The sequence below is a fragment of the Rhinoderma darwinii genome, chromosome 8, assembly GCF_050947455.1.
Source record: "Rhinoderma darwinii isolate aRhiDar2 chromosome 8, aRhiDar2.hap1, whole genome shotgun sequence".
NCBI lineage: Eukaryota > Metazoa > Chordata > Amphibia > Anura > Rhinodermatidae > Rhinoderma > Rhinoderma darwinii.
This window is the reverse complement of record NC_134694.1, coordinates 76,840,045-76,859,941: the sequence shown is the minus strand read 5'-3', so window position 1 is coordinate 76,859,941 and position 19,897 is coordinate 76,840,045. Positions and strand designations below refer to the sequence as shown.

Genomic DNA, 19,897 nt, shown 5'->3' with positions numbered 1-19,897 from the left:
CTGCTCCATTCACTTCTCAATGTGGTCGAGCAGTGAGTGGGACCACTGTTATCGTGTTTTGGTGAGCGTCCCAGCGATCAGACAAATATCACCTATCCTGTGGATAAATTGTCGTAAGTTCTATTTAGCAATGGAGAAGGCAAGGATTGATTGCCTAATTACAAGAAAGAAACAAGTGTGGTTTCCCAGTCCCCAGCCATAGGAACGGAATAGGACTTTAACAAACTACGGAACGGGTAGGAGGGGTCATTACCCCACAGAGATTAACATTTATCCTTCTGGGAAAAAGACCACTCACATGTATTTAAATAATTTGGAGCATCTTTTACACTCTGCAAAGAAATGTTAATATCCTCAATATAAAATTGACATTTTATTGCAAGGAGCATTACATCTCCTTTATGATAAGGAAGATTTTTTTGTTGTAAACAGTCTTGTCCTGGTGTGTCATTTGTTTTGCACACTTTTTTAAAATATGTTACAAGTAAAGGTTACATTTTAAACGAAACTCTAGTCCTATTCCAGTGATCTGACTATCCTGTGGATAATAATAAATGTCGATTCTGGGACAACCCCTTTAATAATATTTCTATTGGCCAGTTGTAGATTTTCAGCTGTTGCATGGTGAAAGCCGTGTGTGCTCATGAGTAGTGGCCACGAATCATGTAAGCAGGTCTGATACATTTTCTGGTTGGTGAAGTTAGATTTTCAGTTTTGTTTTTTTTTTGGCACCTTTAGCTACATAATTTCATTCTAGCCATTAAAGGTTTTGTACACCTTTCAATGGCAATTTTTTTTTCTTTGATAAAGGTTAGCCAGTGTGATTAATGCAACTATCTTTAATAGCTTTTTATAATTTTTTTAATTACAGCAGTGCTTTATTCTGCATACAGAGCAGCTGTGTCGTTCGCAGTGACCTGAATCTGTCAGTCCCGCAGCCTGGACGGGTTCAGTGTCAGCGGGTTATGCAGGATCCACATGTGATCTATCACATCTAAGTTATGGATCCAGCGGACCTGACTGGTGCAGGATTTAGCGAAAGTTTCAGCTGGTGTGTGTGTGGTGTGTGGTGTGTGGGTATATATATATATATATATATATATATATATATATATATATATATATTAGTGTATGTATAGAAAAAGAAAATTTGCAGCACTCCAATATGAAAAAAGTGGTGGGTTATCACTCCAGATATAACAGCAACGTTTCAATCCTACAATCGGATCTTTTTCTATACATTACGTCGGAGGATCGGGACGTTTTGCTGGGCACCTGATCAACAATTTCTCTGTGTGTGTGTGTGTGTGTGTTTGTGTGTGTGTGTGTGTGTGTGTGTGTTTTTTGAATAAACTATTTCAGCTTTGACCTTCTTTTTTTTATTTAAAATAAAATAAAAAAAAAGTAATTATTGCCTTTCAAAGGTTTACGGCCCTGTTCACACATTTTTATTTTTTTTTTGCAGGCAGAAAAATCTGCCTCAAAATTTCTTAAAGGGAATGTGTTGCCAGAAAAACATTTTTTTTTTTTTAAATTAAACATTTAGTGTATAGGTGATTAAACATTGTTAAAATTTTTTTTATTTTTTTCACGAGTCAGGAAATATTATAAATTAGATTCTAATTTATTATATTTCCCATTGCTGGTCACTAGATGGAGCTATTCCCAAAATTGCAGCATTGCAAAATTGGGTAAAAAGCCCTCGCTCTAGTGAGCTCTCAGCATCCCCCCCTCCTTTATCCTGGCTAGTGCCGGGATAAACGAGGGGATTGAACGGTCTAACCTCCTACACTGTGTGTCGCCATTTTTTGAGCTAACACACAGTGTAGTAGGTTTACATACAGTAGTAAACGTACACGAACATACATTGAAATCTCTTACCTGCTCCTGCCGCCGCGGCTCCCTCCGGCCCGTCTGCTGCCGCTGGTCCAAGTGCACAAGTCCGGAAGCCGCGACCGGAAGTAGTAATCTTACTGTCCGGCCGCGACTTCCGGTCCACAGGAAAATGGCGCCGGACGGCGCCAATTTCAAACTGGACTGTGTGGGAGCGGCGCATGCGCAGTTCCCACACAGACGGCGTACACAGAAGTGGATGGGACGGGAGCCGTTCGCAGTCCCTATGGGACTGTGGCTGCCGTATTCCATGTCTGTATGTGTCGTTAATCGACACATACAGAAATGGAACAAAAAATGGCAGCCCCCATAGGGAAGAAAAAGTGTAAAAATAAGAAAAAGTCAAACACAAACACACAAATAAATATAAACGTTTTTAATAAAGCACTAACATCTTTAACATATGAAAAAAAAAAATTGTGATGACACTGTTCCTTTAAGGAAGAGGCAGATTTTAACCTGCCCGCAAGTTCTTGCAGTGTTTTTCACCTGTGGGCAAAAAATGCTTTCCTCTGCCTGCCAATGATTTCAATGAGAGGTCAGAGGTGGAACTGCAGCAAGAAAGGGCATGCCACTTATTTTAACCACGAGAGGCTGAAAAAAACGCCTCCGCCTCCCGTTGAAATCAATGGGAGGTGGTTTCGGACATTTTTTTGCCGCGGTTTCCGTGTCAAAATCGGCGTCAAAAACCTCAGTGTGGGCCCTAGGGCCTTTTCGCTTTCCGGTCCGGGGTTCCGTCATCGGTTTCCGTCGTGGAGCCCCGCAATGGAAAGTCAAACGGAAACCTTAGTCGACTGTGCTATTGATTCCGTTGGAAAAACTGAAACCTGCCGGAACGGTGACAAATGGAAACCATTAGCGATGTTTCCGTCACCATTGATATCAATGGTGATGCAAACGGAAGCTAAGGTTTCCGTTTGACTTTCCGTTACGGGGTTCCATGACGGAAACTTCCGACGGAACCCCAGAATGGAAAGCAAATGCGGACGTGAACAGGCCCGAAGATGCGGAGTGGTAGTGCAAAGTTGCATCCGTTCACTGAGCAGCACCGCCCCCGCTGGATCGCACGTCATGAGCAATGTGGCTGTCCTTATCGAACGGCTTCTTCTTGTGAACGAGTCCAGCAACAGCATGAAGTTCAATACCAAGAAGTATTGTTCTCTCAGCAGTATGATTGTAGCGCTGCAGAGAACAGTCAACCCCCAACCTCTGCACAGCGCTCATGGACCAACAATAACGTGCAGTTAGGCTGGGTTCACACGAGCATGTTACGTCTGTAATGGACGGAACGTATTTCGGCCGCAAGTCCCAGACCGAACACACTGCAGAGAGCCGGGCTCCTAGCATCATAGTTATGTACGATGCTAGGAGTGCCTGCCTCTCCGTGGAACTACTGTCCCGTACTGAAAACATGATTACAGTATGGGACAGTTGTCCTGCAGCGAGGCAGGGACTCCTAGCATCGTACATAACTATGATGCTAGGAGCCCGGCTCCCTGCAGTGTGTTCGGTCCGGGACTTGCGGCCGAAATACTTCCGTCCTTTACGGACGTAACATGCTCGTGTGAACAGAGCCTTTGATGACCAGGAGAGCTAACATCAAAGCCCATATGTTATCAGGCACCTTTGTATACTTCTCTAGTACATGTGATGAAGTGCACTACAATTTTTTTTTGTCACAGATAGCAATGTAATTCGTGGCAGCGTTTTTGGAAAATAAAAAGCAGACCTTTTTAAAACCTCTCATTTTGACGCATTCTGTGCCATTTTGTCCAGCAAAAACGAAGCAATACTATAACACCGATGTAAACCAAGCCTAAAATAAATTATGGTACACTTACACGTGGGTAATTTGCCTTGTATTAGGCCGGATTCCCGTGTAGCGTAGACGCTGCGGACTTCCGCAGCATTTAAGTAGCAGCAATGTGGATGAGATTTAGAAAATCTCATGCCTATGCTGCGGAAAAAACCCTGCAGCGTAAACGTTAATAGATTGGCCTGCAGTGCTTAATTTTTATTCCGCAGCATGTCAATTTTAGGCTGCATTTTTGTTTTTTCGTTGCGCGTTTTCCACATTGAATTCAATGGGGATGCAAAACCCGCAACAGAAAGCCAAGTGTTTTGACTTTTGCGGCGTATTCGCAGCGATTACCCCACAAAAATTGCAACTACGGAAAAAAAAAATCCTACTTACCCAGAAAGCCCTCCTTTCTTCCTGCAGTCCGGCTTCTCTGGATGACGTTGCATCCCATGTGACCGCTGCTTCCAATCACAGGCTGCAACGTCACATATCCTACAACGTCATCCAGGGAGTCCAGAGCGGACGTTGTAGGGGGTAAGTATGAACGGCTTTCTTCCACAGTGTGGTGTGAATTTTCAGATGAAATGAACCGCGGGTTCCATGTCGGACACACTGTGTGATATTTACGCAGCGTATCCGCCCCGTGGAAACCCAGCCGTAAACTACAATTTATGCCTATGGGAAAAATGTTCCGCAACATGTTTCAGTACGGGACAGTATTCCCGCGGGGAGGCAGGGAGACCTAGCGTCATACATAACTATGATGCTAAGGAGCCCGGCTCCCTGAACTGTGTTCGGTCCTGGAAATGCGTCCATATGCGGTCAGTATATCACGTACCGAGCACAGTCGTGTGCATGAGGCCTTAGACAGATTTCTCTAGTACTTGCGGTATAAAATATTTTTTCCCATACGGATTAATTGCTAAGTCTTAGGCTCCATGCGCACGACCGTAAAACCACGGACCGTAATACGGTCTGCGGTTTTACAGACCCATTCAGTTCTATTGGCCGCGGACACCTTTCCGTATCGCTACGGATGGGAATCCGTGCCGTAAAACTGCTGGGAATTATGGAGCATGCCCGTTTTTTCGTGTTTTACAGGCTGTGCTCCCATACTTGGTAGGAGAGCGTGGCCCGAAAATGCGGGCAGCCGTCAGCAGATGGCCGTACCCGCAATCGCCTTGGGCCCCATGCACACGATCGTGCCTGCAATCACGGCCCGTGATTGCGGGCACGGCCGGCCGCCGACTGACAGCGATTAACGACACATACAGAGATGGAATACAACACATACATCCCCATAGAGAATGCGAATGGGAGCCGTTCCATTCACTGCTGCGTACGCCGTCTGTGTGGGAACGGCGCATGTGCCGCTCCCACGCAGACCAAAATGAAGCTCGTTAGCAGAGCGAAATCCCGTGCCATTTTCATGTGGACCGGAAGCTGTTGCCGGACAGTAAGATGACGACTTCCGGCCGCGGCTTCCGGCCATATGTTCAAGGAAGCGAAGACGCAAGGAATAGGGGCAACGGCGGCAGGTGCAGGTAAGTTATCTTTGTGTATCTGATGTGTGTATTATGTTCGTGTTATACTGTCTGATTAGCACTGTATCTGATCCTCCTACACTGTGCAGTCACTCAGAAAATGGCGGCACACAGTGTAGGAGGTTTGAAGACCTTCAACCCCCTCCTCCTGGCATTAGCCAGAAGAAGGGAGGGGGCATTGTGTGAGGACACTAGAGCGAGTGTGTCCACCCCAAATTTGCAGCATAAAGCAATGAGGTTGCTTTACCACATTGACCATGCTGCAATTTTGGGAACTCCTCCCTCTAGTGACCAGCACATGGAAATGTTATAAATTAGAATCTAATTTATAATATTTCCTGACTTGTGAAAAAATTAAAACAATGTGTAATCACTTAAATAATAATTGTTTAACTAAAAAAAAAATAAAAAAAAAATTCTGGCTACACATTCCCTTTAAACATTATTTATCTAGTACAGGAGAAACCCTTTATAGTTTTTGCCTGTTACTTTCGTTGACTTAATATTTTATAATTTATTTATTTTGGAGCACTGAAATAGTGCGTTTATGGTTATTGCTGACCTGATGCTTATAATACCATTTTCCCACAGTGTGCAGTTGTGTCGCAGCCTCGGTGAAAAAGGACAGGAAAATGTGACCTTCAAAGGTAAATGTTATGGGAATGTTTAATGTTGTGACATCACAAGATTCTCTTGGTGGATACACGTACCCATTATGAGTATTTTAGCTCTAAGTAGCTTGTCTATATCGTGTCCCAGCTTGCACTTGCATTTTGGGTGCTTGGCTTGCTAGAGCAGGCAGCAAAACACTGAGGGTATGTTCACACGCTAAACTAAAAACGGCTGTAAAATACGCAGCTATTTTCAAGGGAAATCTGCCTCTGATTTTCAGGCATTTTTTAAGCATTAAACGTTATTTTATTTTTTATTTTTTTACGTACATTTTTGGAGCTGTTTTTTTATTGAGACCATGAAAAACGGCTCAAGAAGTGACATGCACTTCTTTTTACAAACTTCCGCGTAAAAAAACGCCTAGTCGTAACAAAACACAATTTTTCCATGGGCAGATGTTTGGAGGCATTCAGCCTCTGTTTTTTCATCCGTTTTTCGGGGCGTTTACTGCCTGAAAAACGGATGAAAATAAGCTGTGTGAACATAGCCTGATTTACAAAATACACTTTAACACTGGGAGTCTTACTAAAAATGGAGTACCCAATAGCAACCAAACTTTCCTTTTCCAAAAAGCCTATGAAATTGAGAAATTAAATCTGATTGGTCACTATGGGCAACTACTCCATTTTTCTTGTTCAAGTTTGAATAAATTTGCCCTAATGTTGTCCTTCAAGGCTATGTACACTTTTGATGGGCATTTTTTTGTTTTAACTAAACAGGCCAGTCTTGATGAAGGTAGATTTTCAGTTTTTTTGGCACCATAGCTGCACAATTTCTTCCTAACCATTAAAGGCCTTGTACACCTTTGAATGGCACTTTTTTTTTTTTTTTTAATAAAAAGGTTTGTGAGTGTGATTAGTGCAACTTTCTAAATAGTTTTTATTGAAAATGTATTTTGACATTTTTAGATACAGCTGCTTTGTATTCTGTATACAGAGCAGCTGTATGTAGCGCTAAATCCTGTTCCCGTTCTGCGGGACTGAGGGGGTCAGTGACAACGGGTCCTTGTGTATCAGAGACACGCAGGACGCTCTGACACTGAACTCGTCAAGTCCGCGGGACTGACTGATTCAGGTCATAGCAAATGATACAGCTGCTCTGTATACAGAATACAGAGCAGCTGTATCTCAAAAAGTAAAATTTATTTAAAAAAAAAGACTTAAGTTACACCAATCACACTGACTAACCTGTTTATATATAAAAAAAAATAATAATCCCTCAACGGTTTACATAGCCTTCAATCCCCTCCCATCCTCCGACATAATAGTATGTTGTGGTTTGTGGGTCGTTCCCGCAAATCTTTTAGCTATGGGGTTTCTGTTATGGTACGGGCACAGGAGTTGTGCCCGCGCCAGCATTTGCAGGTGTCTGCTGTATTGCATAGCTGACATCTGGCTCTAGCGGCCAGGATTGGCAATAACTCTGATCCCGGCCGTTTAAACCCTTAGACACTGCAGTCAATAGCGACCGCGGTCACCTAATCCGTTTCAAAGAGGGAACAAGTTCTGACTCTTGGAAGGCGGGGAGGGAAAAACGAAAAAGAATGCTTGGTCATTAAGGCCAAAATAGGCTTGGTCCTTTAAGGGGTTAAATATGTCATTTTATCCATTTGAAGCTAATAATAGCTTTCAGTTTACAGTGAATAGAGAGTGGTTACCAGTAAATGATAGAAATACCATTCCAATATCACTCTCACAGTGGCCTCGAGGACGCCCTGCTGGGCTGCTGCTGTATTCACTACTCCCGGACCCACAGCCCACTAAAACTACCCAATAGGCTGCCTGTCAAAGGAAAAGCTCCTTACTCACCGGCTGCACAGTCGACCATTGGCTGCGAGTAAGAAGCTTTCTCATTGGCTCTCTTGCACACGTGCTGCATGCAAGCATAACCAGTGGCACTCCTCTTCTTCTCCAGTATGGGAGGAGGGAGAGGATATTTGCGTGCAGCTCCTGTGCAGGAGAGCCAATGAGAAAGCTCCTTACTCACAGCCAAAGGTAAGTGGCGGCGCATGAGAAGCTTCCTCTTTGATGAGCACTACCTGTGCAGAAGAGCCAACGGGGTTCAGTCTCATGCATAGGAATAAGTGTGTAATTGCCTGTACGGGTGTTATTGCTACCTCTGCTTCTGTATATCTCTCTCTTCGTAGGACACCTACTTTATTTATTTTGTGTCTGTTCTTTTAATATATGGTTGTTTTTTGTTTTTTTTGGCATTCATGATACTGAATGTGTTTTCTCTCGGTATTAGATACTCAGCAGGCTCTTTATGAGCTTGCCTGTCATGTAATTAAAGGAAATCTGAAGCAGGATCAAGCTGCTGGAGTGCTGACCGATGTCATAGTAAGTATTTGTATGTTATAGAATCCATAGGTACAATACAGTCTGTTAAATGATCAGCCACTCATGTGTTATCCCAATGTGTCGGAATAGGACACACAAGAAGGGGTTGTCTAAAGCAGATAAAGACTCATTTAATTTGTATATACATGTTCTTTCATAACACTTTATTCTTTGTTACCAGGACCTACGAGATGACATGCCTTCAATACTAGCAGATGTATTTTGTGTTTTGGGTAAGTATTGTTAAAAAATAAAGATACCTTGTAATAAAGGTAATAGAAATATTTATGTTTTAGGTTTATTTTCAAACACAGACCTAAATGAAGAGAAACCTGTATATAATTCACCTTACTTTAATTCACAACCAGTTCATTAGATCAGTTGGGTGAAATGCTGTCCTATTATGATTATACACAGTTTTGCGGATATGACAGAGCCATTCGTTTTATATGGCCCCATCACACAACAGTGATGTTCACGGATCAGCGTGGGGGCCGCAAAAACTCAGGACGTGTCATTTTACTATCCTTATTTGCGGATCATGTGGCCTACTCATGGGGTTGGAACAAAGTGCTGACATCAATTCCAGCCTTCTTTTGTTTTGTTAATTTGCGGATCTGTGAATACTGATGACACACGGATGCCCTACAGAAGGTCTTTTTTGCAGACAAATGGACTGCAAATACAGACAACGGGATCATGGTTTTGCAGACTGCAAAATTGCCGTGGTCGTGTGCGTTAGGCCTAAACGAGAATATAGGGAATAACTGCAGTAATTCCGTATGTCAATGTTATTTCATGTTACTGGTCTTATACTTTGTATGTACTTGCCCCCTTGGCAGTGTGCATAGAATGGGTTTCTCTCTGTGCTACAGTGTTGGACAGCCCCTGGGTCCTCAGCTGTGGTGGAACTACAACTCCATCTCAGGTTTTTGGTGCATGGTAATGCTGGATTCACACGAGCATGTTACGTCCGTAATGGACGGAACGTATTTCGGCCGCAAGTCCCGGACCGAACACACTGCAGGGAGCCGGGTTTCATACTTATGTACGATGCTAGGAGTCCCTGCCTCCCTGCTGAACAACTGTCCCGTACTGTAGTCACGTTTTCAGTACGGGACAGTAGTTCCATGGAGAGGCAGGGACTCCTAGCATCGTACATAACTATGATACCCGGCTCGCTGCAGTGTGTTCGGTCCGGGACTTGCGGCCAAAATATGTTCCGTCCATTACGGGCGTAATGTGCTCGTGTGAATCCAGCCTAAGAGTTATAATTTCACAACAGCTGGACAACCTTAGTTTCCTGCCACTGCTGTAGTTGGGAGACCAACTTCTCACAGTTAGATTCTATCTGCTTGGTTAAAAATGGCAATTTCACAATTCTTTGTAGACCTTGCATGTTTTTAAATGTTAATATCTAAAAATAAAATCTCCAGCTACTGCGATGTCTGATAATGTTTTCATATTTCCAACTTGATTTTCCTATTGTTTTTAAATTTTTTTTAAACACAGACATTGAAACAAGTTGCTTGGAAGAGAAATGGAGACGAGATCATTTTACCCAGTTGGTCTTATCGTGCTTGGTAAGAGATATGGTTTACGTTTCGCTTTAAAGCATTTGTTGCTTGCGTTTCTTGGGTAGGGGGTGCAAACCCCCCCCACAAGGGTTGGCGTGTTTTTTTTTTTTTACAAGGACTGACCAATAACTTCAGTTTTTTACTTTTACATATTTGATAGATTGCAGAAAGGTATTTAATTGCTAACTGCTGTTTGTAGGTTGTAACTTGGGTCTATGGGACACTATGTAAGCATTCATCATCCCCAATATCGCCGCTAGGGAGTATTTCATACATTTTTAAATGCATGTGCAGCAATTCTAAACAAAAAAAAAAGTTGCTTCTTTCACATATATCATATATTGTGTCCGGCGAGTGGTTTTATGCCTGAGCGGGACAGAAATGTGCTACATGCAGTGTTTTTTGGTCTGGCATCGCAACTCATTCCAAAACTGCTCCTATAGGTATGGCATCAGTTGCCCTCTGGGATTTCTGCACTACACAGAGGGAAACAAAACTGGATTTCCAGACGTATTGAAAGGGGCCTAACACATCAGTGATTGTAGTCATTGCCCTCACGATTTGCTCTCCCTCACAAGCTATGCAGTAAACTTTAGATTATCTTTGAAAATTTATAGTATGCAATATGAACTTTGTGACATTTACTATCTGTTGTTATTAACAGTATCTCGTATCGGACACTATTCTAAAGGAGCGTCTGGATCCTGAAACACTGGAATCATTAGGACTCATCAAGCAGTCCCAGCAATTTAATCAGAAATCTGTAAAAATAAAGACCAAACTCTTGTGAGTAGATTATAACACATTCTAATATATATATTTTTTATTATTGGTTTTAGACCTGCAAGTGTGTTGAGTTGTTTAAGTTCACAAATCCTTTTGGTTTTATAACAAGTTAGCCATATCAGGCATTTCTTTTGGTTTGTAAAGAGAAGTCCATTGTTTGGGGCTGGAAAAGGTGTGTGGTCCAGTAAGGGTGCAGTCACACGTGGCGTATTTGCCTAGTTTTTACGAAGCTTAAAAATAAGCATTTTACGCTTCGGAAAACTTTACAATGTAAACCTATGGAAAAAACATTACGCTACTCAGATTTCTAAACTCCTTGGGTTGTGGAATATTTTTCCCATAGGATTACTTTGTGAAGTTTTTCGCACAGTGTTATTACGCTTCTGAAATACGAGGCAAATACGCCACGTGTGATTGCTCCCTTACATGTGTTGCTTCATTTCTTGTCCATAGACATTTGAATCACCTGCTTATTGGTCCCTCTGTTGCTGCTAATCTGTTGTACTATGCTGGTATAGACATTTTGCAAAAAATATACATGGTTACTATGCATATTATTGGAGCAGTCTGTTTTCTTGATACTTTGTAACATTCTGTCTGAGCATAAAGCAGACCAACATCAAGTTTGTTCACATGGAAAACGTATAACCTTGTTCTGCATAAACGCTTTGTTCTGGGCTGATGTTTCCAATAGTTGTATTCTCGTTATTCAATTTCTGTTTCCGATTTCATACTTGAGGGCTTCCTCTAAAGTACATATGAGGGCATCTTCGTTATTTTGTTTCCTATGTGCTTCTGAGGCACCCTTTGCGATTTTAGAGGGCAGGAGGTTCTCTGTATGAAGCCATTTAATTTGTCGTCTTGATACTTCCAACTATCTTTAAGATATGTTTTTCAGCACTTTTTTGTCCTCCAAGCTTCTGTGGTTTAGACCTTTTAAAGAGGTTTTAAAAAGATCTGCTTTTTATTTTCCAAAAACGCTGCCACGAATTACATTCCTATCTGTGAGAAAAAAAATTTGTAGTGCGCTTCATCGCATGTACTAGAGAAGTATACAAAGGTGCCTGATAACATATTGGCTTGGATGTTAGCTCTCCTGCCCATCTAAGGCTGGATTCACACGAGCATGTTACGTCCGTAATAGACGAAACGTATTTCGGCCGCAAGTCCCGGACCAAACACACTGCAGGGAGCCGGGCTCCTTGCATCATACTTATGTACGACGCTAGGAGTCCCTGCCTCGCTGCCGGACAACTGTCCCGTACTGTAATTATGTTTTCAGTACGGGACAGTAGTTCCACGGAGAGGCAGGGACTCCTAGCGTCGTACATAACTATGATGCTAGGAGCCCGGCTCCCTGCACTGTCTTCGGTCCGGGACTTGCGGCCGAAATACGTTCCGTCCTTTACGGATGTAACATGTTCGTTTGAACCCAGCCTAAGGCTCTGACTACATATGCGTCGGAGACTCCGTTAAGAGCCTTTGTTGCAGATTCTGTCATCTTTGCTAGACAAAATATCAGTGTGCAGCGCTATTTTGTCCGGCAAAATTACGTAACCTTAACAGAACCCTGTAAAGTCAATGGGTTTCATCGGGCACCGTTAGTGTCTGTCTTTTGTATGGGTCCAGTGCTTCCGTTATTCTGTGCCGAACACTGTTTTCAAATCCATTCTACTGCTATATATGTGTGTGATGTGTAAATGTTGTATCTGCAGCTTCCTAGCTTATATATAGATGTAATAGATAAACGACTGCTCTGGTGCCATATTTGGTGTAAATAACGGTTACTAGTATAACGTGACGGTCCTGTTAAATGATCCATCTGAATGTGATTGTCTCCTAAACCTGGCATCACTTCTCATACCTCTGTAATTTATTAGCTGTGGTTTACCACAGATTGCACTAAAATAAACTAAAAAAAATCTGCAGCCTATTTTGTTTATTGAAGCACTGAGAATAATTTGTGGTGTTGTAAAATCATACTGTTCGTTTCCCAATATGGACGATTGCAGCCAATTCTTGGTCTAGTTTGTCTGGTTAGCCACTGTCCGTTGTTACCACCGCAGACATAAGATGGCGATCCATTGTTCAGACAACAGCCACCAGTCATTATTCTCCATTAACCTGTGTGGCCAAACATACATAATGACAACAACTTCTCTGAAGACATGTCACTTGGCCAAGCCTGCCACAGGGGGAGCTGCTTTGGCCAATACAGGAGGGTCCTATTCAGGAGACCTCTACCCTCCTTGACATCCATATGGACAGAGGGGATTAGTGGTGAAACAACTCCTTTTTAAAGGGGTTTTCCACTACCGAGCAACTGATGACCTATCCACCGAACCCCGCACTGATCAGCTGCTCCGGCTGCCTCCAGGCACCTGACGTCCATGTCGGAAGCAGATGACTCCGGTCACGGAATAGCAGCAGTACTGCAGCTCTGCTCCTATTCAAGCCAACTGTTTCCGGCTCCGTATACTGCATAGTGTGCCATGACATCCGGTGCCCGCAGGCAGCCAGAGCAGCTGATCGGTGTGGGGTCTGGGTGTCGAGCACGCACCGATCATATACTGGTGACCTACCTATCCGGTGGATAGGTCATCAGTTGTCTGGTAGTGGAAAACCCCTTTAATGTTAAAAATTTGGCTTTCGGCTGTTTAATGCTGTTTTATTTGCATTGGCTACCTGGCTACTGTACAGTCCTGTAATAAGTTATAAAGCAATATATTTCTAGTTAAAGTTTTTTTTTAGCTCTGTGCCAGGGTCCAGCTGTACAACTGTGGCCATTTTACTTCCTCCAAGTGAACTGTATACCAATCAGCCGTAACATTAAAGCCACTCACAGATGAAGTAAATAACATTGAGTATCCCGTTACAATGGCATCTGCCAAGGGGTGGGCTGTATTAGGCAACAAGTGATCAGTCCGTTCTCGAAGTTGTTATTTTTGAAGCAGAATAAGTGGGCAAGTGTAAGGATCTGAGTCACTTTGACAAGGGCCAAATTATGATGGATAGATGACTGAGTCAGACCATCTCCAAAGCAGCAGATCTTGTGGGGTGTTCCTGGTATGAATTGGTTGGCACCTACCAAAAATGGTCCAAAAAAAAAAAAATGACAACCACTCTACTGACGTCTGGGTCTTGGAGGCCCAAGGCTCATTAATACTGTAGCAAAAATTGCTGAAGTAGTTAATGCTACTTATGATCGAATGGTGTCAGATGAATTACGTTTTCTTTTACATCATGTCGCCGACCGGGTGCATGTGTGTCGCGTACCTGGAGGAGAGATGGCCCGAGGATGCACTGTGGGAAGAAAGCAGGCCAGCGGAGGCAATGTGATTCTCTGGGCAATGTTCTGCTGGGATTCATGTGGATGTGACTCCTACTACCTACCTAAACATTGTTGCAGGCCAAGTATACCCCTTCATGGCAACAGTATTCCCTAATGGCAGTGGTCTCTTTCAGCAGGACAAACTGCCAAAAACTTGTTCAAGAGTGGTTTGAGGAACGTGACAAAAGGTTCAAGATGTTGACTTGGCTTCCAAATTCCCCATACCTCAATCAGATTGAACATCTGTGGGCTGTGCTGCAAAGACAAGTCTGATCAATAAAGGTCCCACCTCACAACTTACAGTATTTAAAGGATCTGCTGATCACATGTTGGTGCCATAAACCAGAGGACACCTTCAGCGGTCTTGTGGAGGCCATGCCTTGACGGATGAGAGCTGTTTTGGCAGTGCTAGGGTACCTACACAATATTAAGCGTGTGGTTTTAGCCCTTGTTCACACAGTGCAGTTTTACTGCAGATTTTTTATGTATTTGTTTTAAGCCTAAACCAGGAACGTAACCTTAACAAAAGAAAGATATAAAGGAAGGCCTTGTAGGTCTACTCTTCTGGATCCTGTTCTGGTTTTGGCTTCAAAAAATGCTTATAAAATCTGCACTGTGCGAACAAGGCATTAAAGTTGTGGCTGAAGAGTGTAAATTCCCATATTACCATTAATTGCTTAGGTGCCTTAACTTGTCAAAATATGGAAATAAGACTTTCTGCTGTGTTCTTCCTTAGTTTATATGCATGCAACACACACCCGAGAAGGAGAGAGAAGCTTTTGTTTTTTTAAATATTTGACCCTCCATCTGAGTCTGTCTATCTTTGTGGCTTGTAACATAAAACAGCTATTAAACTGTGTGCCGGGAAATGTGGAGCAGTAGGAAATACTCCTATAGAACAGAGTTGGCATGTCTGTTGTTTTCTGGTATCTACAACACAGTCTGCCCAGGCAAATGTCATCCGATTGCTTGGTAATGCCCCTGTAAGCGCCTTTTGGCAGATGGGACGAGAAGATCAACATCCACTGTGCTTTGCACATTGTACATTCAATGGCTCTTTTGTGTTTATTATTTGTATCTTTTGTCCACTTTGTTTCATTTCAGTTGGATTTTTGTTGAATTTGTACAGGTTTTCAGGAAATGTTATTTACTGATATGAATTTTTTTTTCGTTGCAGTTATAAACAACAGAAATTCAATTTATTAAGAGAAGAAAATGAAGGATATGCTAAATTAATTTCAGAACTGGGGCAAGATCTGTCGGGGAATATAACCAGTGATTTAATCCTGGAAAATATCAAATCCTTAATTGGTACGGAGGTTTCTTTACCATGTTCTTTGTTTTTCATGAATGGTTATAGTGATATTTCTGTCATTTAGTTCTATGTTTACATTAAAATCTATTTTTTCCTATGTATTTATAATTTACCCTTCTTCATTATATTTTCTAATCTTGGTCTATAAATGTATTAAATATTTATAACTTTGGAATATATTAGGAAATCCGGAAATTAGGAAATTTTTAAATGTTTGCTGACTAGGGGACCCGAATAATCGGTGCTCATAACCAATTATTTTTTTCACATATGCCCCAAGTTTGAATATACGCATTTGTTAATGTTACCGGTAGCTGTGGCTTTTTATTTTGGCCTTTTTAAAGGCCATGTACACTTTTTTTTTTTTTTATAAATAAAACCGTGTATCAGTGTGTTTGGTGCAGCTTTGTAATTTTACTTTTTATTAAAAAAAATTTTTTATTTTTGAGATACAGCTGCTTTGTATCCTGTATACGGAGCAGCTGTATTGTGCACTGAAACCTCTATCCGTCAGATCAGCGGCACTGACTGGTTCAGTGACAGCGGGTCCACGCAGGATCCACCTGTTATTGTTCGCATCTACGTTATGAACTTAGATGTGATTGATAAAAGCTCCATCTGACAGATACAGTTTTCAGCGCATGATACAGCTTCTGTGTATCCAGGATACAAAGCGGCTCTATCTGAAAAAGTTAAAAAAATATATATTATTAGAAAGTTGCACCAGACACACTGATGCACTGTTTTGTATATATAAAAAATATATATAATTGTTTTCAAAGGTGTACATAGCCTTTAGCACCTTCTTATGGGAAATGGGCTACAGGTATGATATACTTACAGAGACAATATTGCAATTAAGAAAACTAGAGCGATCACTAGTCTAATCTAGAGGACTATTATCAGAAATCCGATTGCAAAAATGTAATTTAGATGTTTAATTTTATTGTCCAATAATGTACCTGATCCATGAAGGTTCTCAGCCTATTTAGGTTTGACTTAAACATGGTGAAGAATATATGTGGTAGATATGTCACTTGGTTATGTTCATACATGAAAATATGGTTCAGTATATTGCACCATATGTCATCCAATTCAGTCAGCATTAGAGATGAGAATATACTGCAGATAGAAATTTTCTCTACCACTAAAGGCCCTTTTACACAGGCCAATGATTGGGTGAACAGGGCAAAAATCAGCCGATGAATGAGAGAACGCTCGTTCATCGGCTAATTACATTTTTTTTTATGCGGCCAAAAAAATTGTCCCTGGCAGCGCTGTGTAATCAGGGACGTGTGTTGTCAACATGATGCAAATGTGTGAAGATGAATGTGCTTGTAGTAACTATCACTGTCATGAAATTAAACAACCATTGCTCCGTTTGAAGGGAGCAAATGAGCTCCGATCGACAAGCTGTATTCTTTATCGGCTCTCATTTTAAAGGTGGTAAAAACGGGGAATATCTGCCTTTCTAAAACCACCTTTATTCACATAAATGCGCAAACAAAGCTATTCGTGCTAATCTATGAATCCGTGGTAGATGGTCATTCTCCTTATTTGTTTAGTTCCCAGTGTGTAGAGAGCAGCATATTGACATTGGTAGGGAAGGAATGCAGCCTTAGAATGCCCAACGGCTCCCCCTGGCCTTCTCGTGTTGTAATAACAGCGTGCAGAATGACCAAGGGTGACCTCGGCCCTGCTTATGCTCTCAGGTGACCAGAGTGGGGGAAACCAGGTTCCTATTTGAGTGTCAATCGCTGGGGATCGGGGACATTGACCGCAGTCAATATAAACATTTTAGATCTAAGATTGTTCTTTGGACACGATGAATGCTGTTTATTATCTGAAGGCCTTGAACTGAGTGTCTAATCAGCATCTTTTCTTCTGAACTGCTGTGAGATTGATTTACATGTAATGTAGAACAGCAGCTGAAAGAAAGAAGTTATTATTCCACTCACAGTGACACTCCCAGCCAACATCTTTAAAATGGGTCGGTTTCACATGGAGCTTGAACTACCAATGCCTAGAGTTCTAGCCGATAATTTAAGGCTAAAATTCATGAATCATCTTTCTAAAAGATTAACTGGCTTATTTTTTGTATTTTTTATATAGGATGTTTTAACCTGGATCCAAATAGAGTATTGGATATTATATTGGAAGTATATGAATGCAGACCAGAGCATGATGATTTTTTTGTCCCATTAATTGAATCTTATATGGGGATGTGTGAACCTCAGACGCTCTGCCACATTCTTGGATTTAAATTCAAGTTTTACCAGGTAAAGCATTTAGCTCCTTTACAATGCTTCAGTACAATTGTTCCATTTGTATATGTCTATCTTCATATGGACTGTTTTGTCATTGCAGGAGCCCAATGGAGAGACCCCTACACCTTTGTACAGAGTTGCTGCTGTTCTTTTACAATATCATTTAATTGATTTGGAAGACCTTTATGTTCATGTAAGTCCAATATTATAAGGTACACAATGGTAAACTTCAGCTAGGAAATATTTGGGTGTTTATAGGTTTTTAGAAAATTCTTGTAAACATAGTATTATAAATTAATGTGTCACAAAAACTCCTAACTTGGCCATACACTTGAGATTTAGGACGGCCAAATGGCAGATTCAGACTATTTCTTGCCGACTGTTGGCACCTTTTCCTTGACATGAACAAGCTTGTTAGACGCTGTCCCAACAAGGTGCAGTTCTTGGAAAGTTCTTCATGGCAAACTACCGATGTGCATCTCCTCATAAGCCCAGACCAGGCCACAGATCAAGGCAGATATTGATCAGCGATTTTTTATTTTTTTTTTGTATTTTTTAACTCCGAAACGACAACCTTTGCAGACCAACGATGAACGACAAGTCATTCATAAGACAGCCACCTGAAATCACTAATGAATGGCCACTTTTAATAATTTATTTCGAACTTTGTCAGTTTTGTACTCACTATATGCAAGTACTCAAATACATATGAAGTGCAATTTTGGACTATTTTCTATGTTGTTGTTTTTTCACCCCCTAGCTTCTACCATTAGATAGCAGCATTCTTGAAGAATACAAAAAGGAGGTTATGGAAGCGAAGCAGATTGTAAGAAAGTTGACTATGGTGGTTCTTTCATCTGAAAAGTCAGACGATAAAGAGAAGGAAAAAGAAAAGGATGAAGAAAAAACAGAGAAGGTACAAGTTAGGACTTGGCAGCTAAAGCCTTGCTGATTTATGAACCTAATTCTTGTTCTGTTTATTTATATTTAATCAGCCTTCATTGAAAATTTTAGACCACGTTCACACATTCCTACATGATTTGCGTCAGTAATGCATGTTTAAACCCGACACGTTTGAACGGTGCCATTTGAAACAAATACAAAAAAAAACAAACCATAAAAGGAAGGAGGTTGTCTTTTTATGAGCCAAACCCTTTTTACAAAACCCCAAAGAACAGAAAGAACGCTATAGACTGGGGATGAGGAGCAGTCGAAGACCAAAGCAAATTACACGAAAATTCAGAAGCAGAAAGGGGGGGATAAGAAAAGATTAGAAGGGAAAGTGCAAGAATCATGCAGCCTTAGACGAGGGATATCAAGTGAGTCCAGGACCTGAAATAACTTGGTTAAGACCCTAAATAAGCTGCTTTGCTGCTGTTGACAGACCTTTTTTTATTCTTATTGTCTCTCTTTAGTAAATAAAAGTGTACATATGTTAATTTAATATAGTGCAGTGCCCATAATATGCTTCATTAGTTTGTTCAGCTTCTTTCTTGCACGAAGCTCATAAATAGAGTAGACAGAATGTAGGCTCCTGTAAACTGTATGTTTCCAATAGGAATCTCAGACTGAGGCGCCTGTACTACACACCTGAGCCTAGGAGATAGAGCCCGCACTATTACGACATATCACTTATTTGTTTGCATTGCCCCAATGCAGTTTTCTTGTATAGCAAATGTTATTACCGAGAACAATGGATAGTAGAAGCAGATTCACCATAGTGAATATAATAGGCAAGTACTTGACAAGTTGTAACTTATAAAGCAAAAAAAAAAAGGAGACTCAAGTCTCAACAGCACAGGTGCCTGGGAAGTGCACATCTGTCTGTAGAGTAGTAAGGACTCCTCAAGCAAAGCGTCAAGGTGGCTCTTGTAGGTTGCTGGGACTGCCATAGTTATGTTACTGTAATCCAATAGTCTTCTTATCCGGCATTTCTAATGTTTAACTAGATAAACTTGTTCATTTGATGGTTTATAGCTGGACTACTTTAATATTGACTGGTACAAGCATTTGTTTTTTATTTTTTTCTGATCATTTGAGTCCTGCCTGTCATCTAGCATGGTGATCATGATATCAGTTAGGGCTGGGCGATTAATCAAATTGATTCGATTAATTCACCCTCAAGGACTCTCAATAGGAGCTGAATCCCTGGCCAAAGCATTGGCAACCTCTGGCTAGGGATTCCGCTCCTAGTGGCAGCTACAGCGGCGCAATCCATAATGGGGGGGGGGGGTGCGGCAATTTACATGTGGGGGTGCCGCTGCGATCTACACCTTGTACAATCTACGTGGGGTTGGGGGTGCTAAATGCAAGGGGGTATGGCACTGTACATGGGCACTGTGGCACTATATTGGGGAGGTGGCACTATGGCC

General features: G+C 41.6%; 2 protein-coding genes across 2 annotated transcripts in view; one reads left to right on the top strand and one right to left on the bottom strand.

Annotated features, from left to right (window-relative positions):
* Positions 1 to 5,868, bottom strand: part of XIAP (X-linked inhibitor of apoptosis) — a 115,900-nt gene extending 110,032 nt beyond the window's left edge. The window contains exon 1 of the mRNA XM_075835775.1: positions 5,801 to 5,868. The gene's annotated coding sequence lies outside the window, so the exon portion shown is untranslated. The remainder of the gene's footprint in view (positions 1 to 5,800) is intronic.
* Positions 1 to 19,897, top strand: part of THOC2 (THO complex subunit 2) — a 107,299-nt gene that overhangs the window by 1,142 nt on the left and 86,260 nt on the right. Inside the window, exons 2-10 of the mRNA XM_075835772.1 lie at positions 5,830 to 5,885; positions 8,158 to 8,249; positions 8,431 to 8,482; positions 9,762 to 9,832; positions 10,491 to 10,612; positions 15,121 to 15,254; positions 17,371 to 17,537; positions 17,626 to 17,718; positions 18,286 to 18,441. Of these exons, the coding sequence (XP_075691887.1) occupies positions 5,830 to 5,885; positions 8,158 to 8,249; positions 8,431 to 8,482; positions 9,762 to 9,832; positions 10,491 to 10,612; positions 15,121 to 15,254; positions 17,371 to 17,537; positions 17,626 to 17,718; positions 18,286 to 18,441 (943 nt within the window). The remainder of the gene's footprint in view (positions 1 to 5,829; positions 5,886 to 8,157; positions 8,250 to 8,430; positions 8,483 to 9,761; positions 9,833 to 10,490; positions 10,613 to 15,120; positions 15,255 to 17,370; positions 17,538 to 17,625; positions 17,719 to 18,285; positions 18,442 to 19,897) is intronic.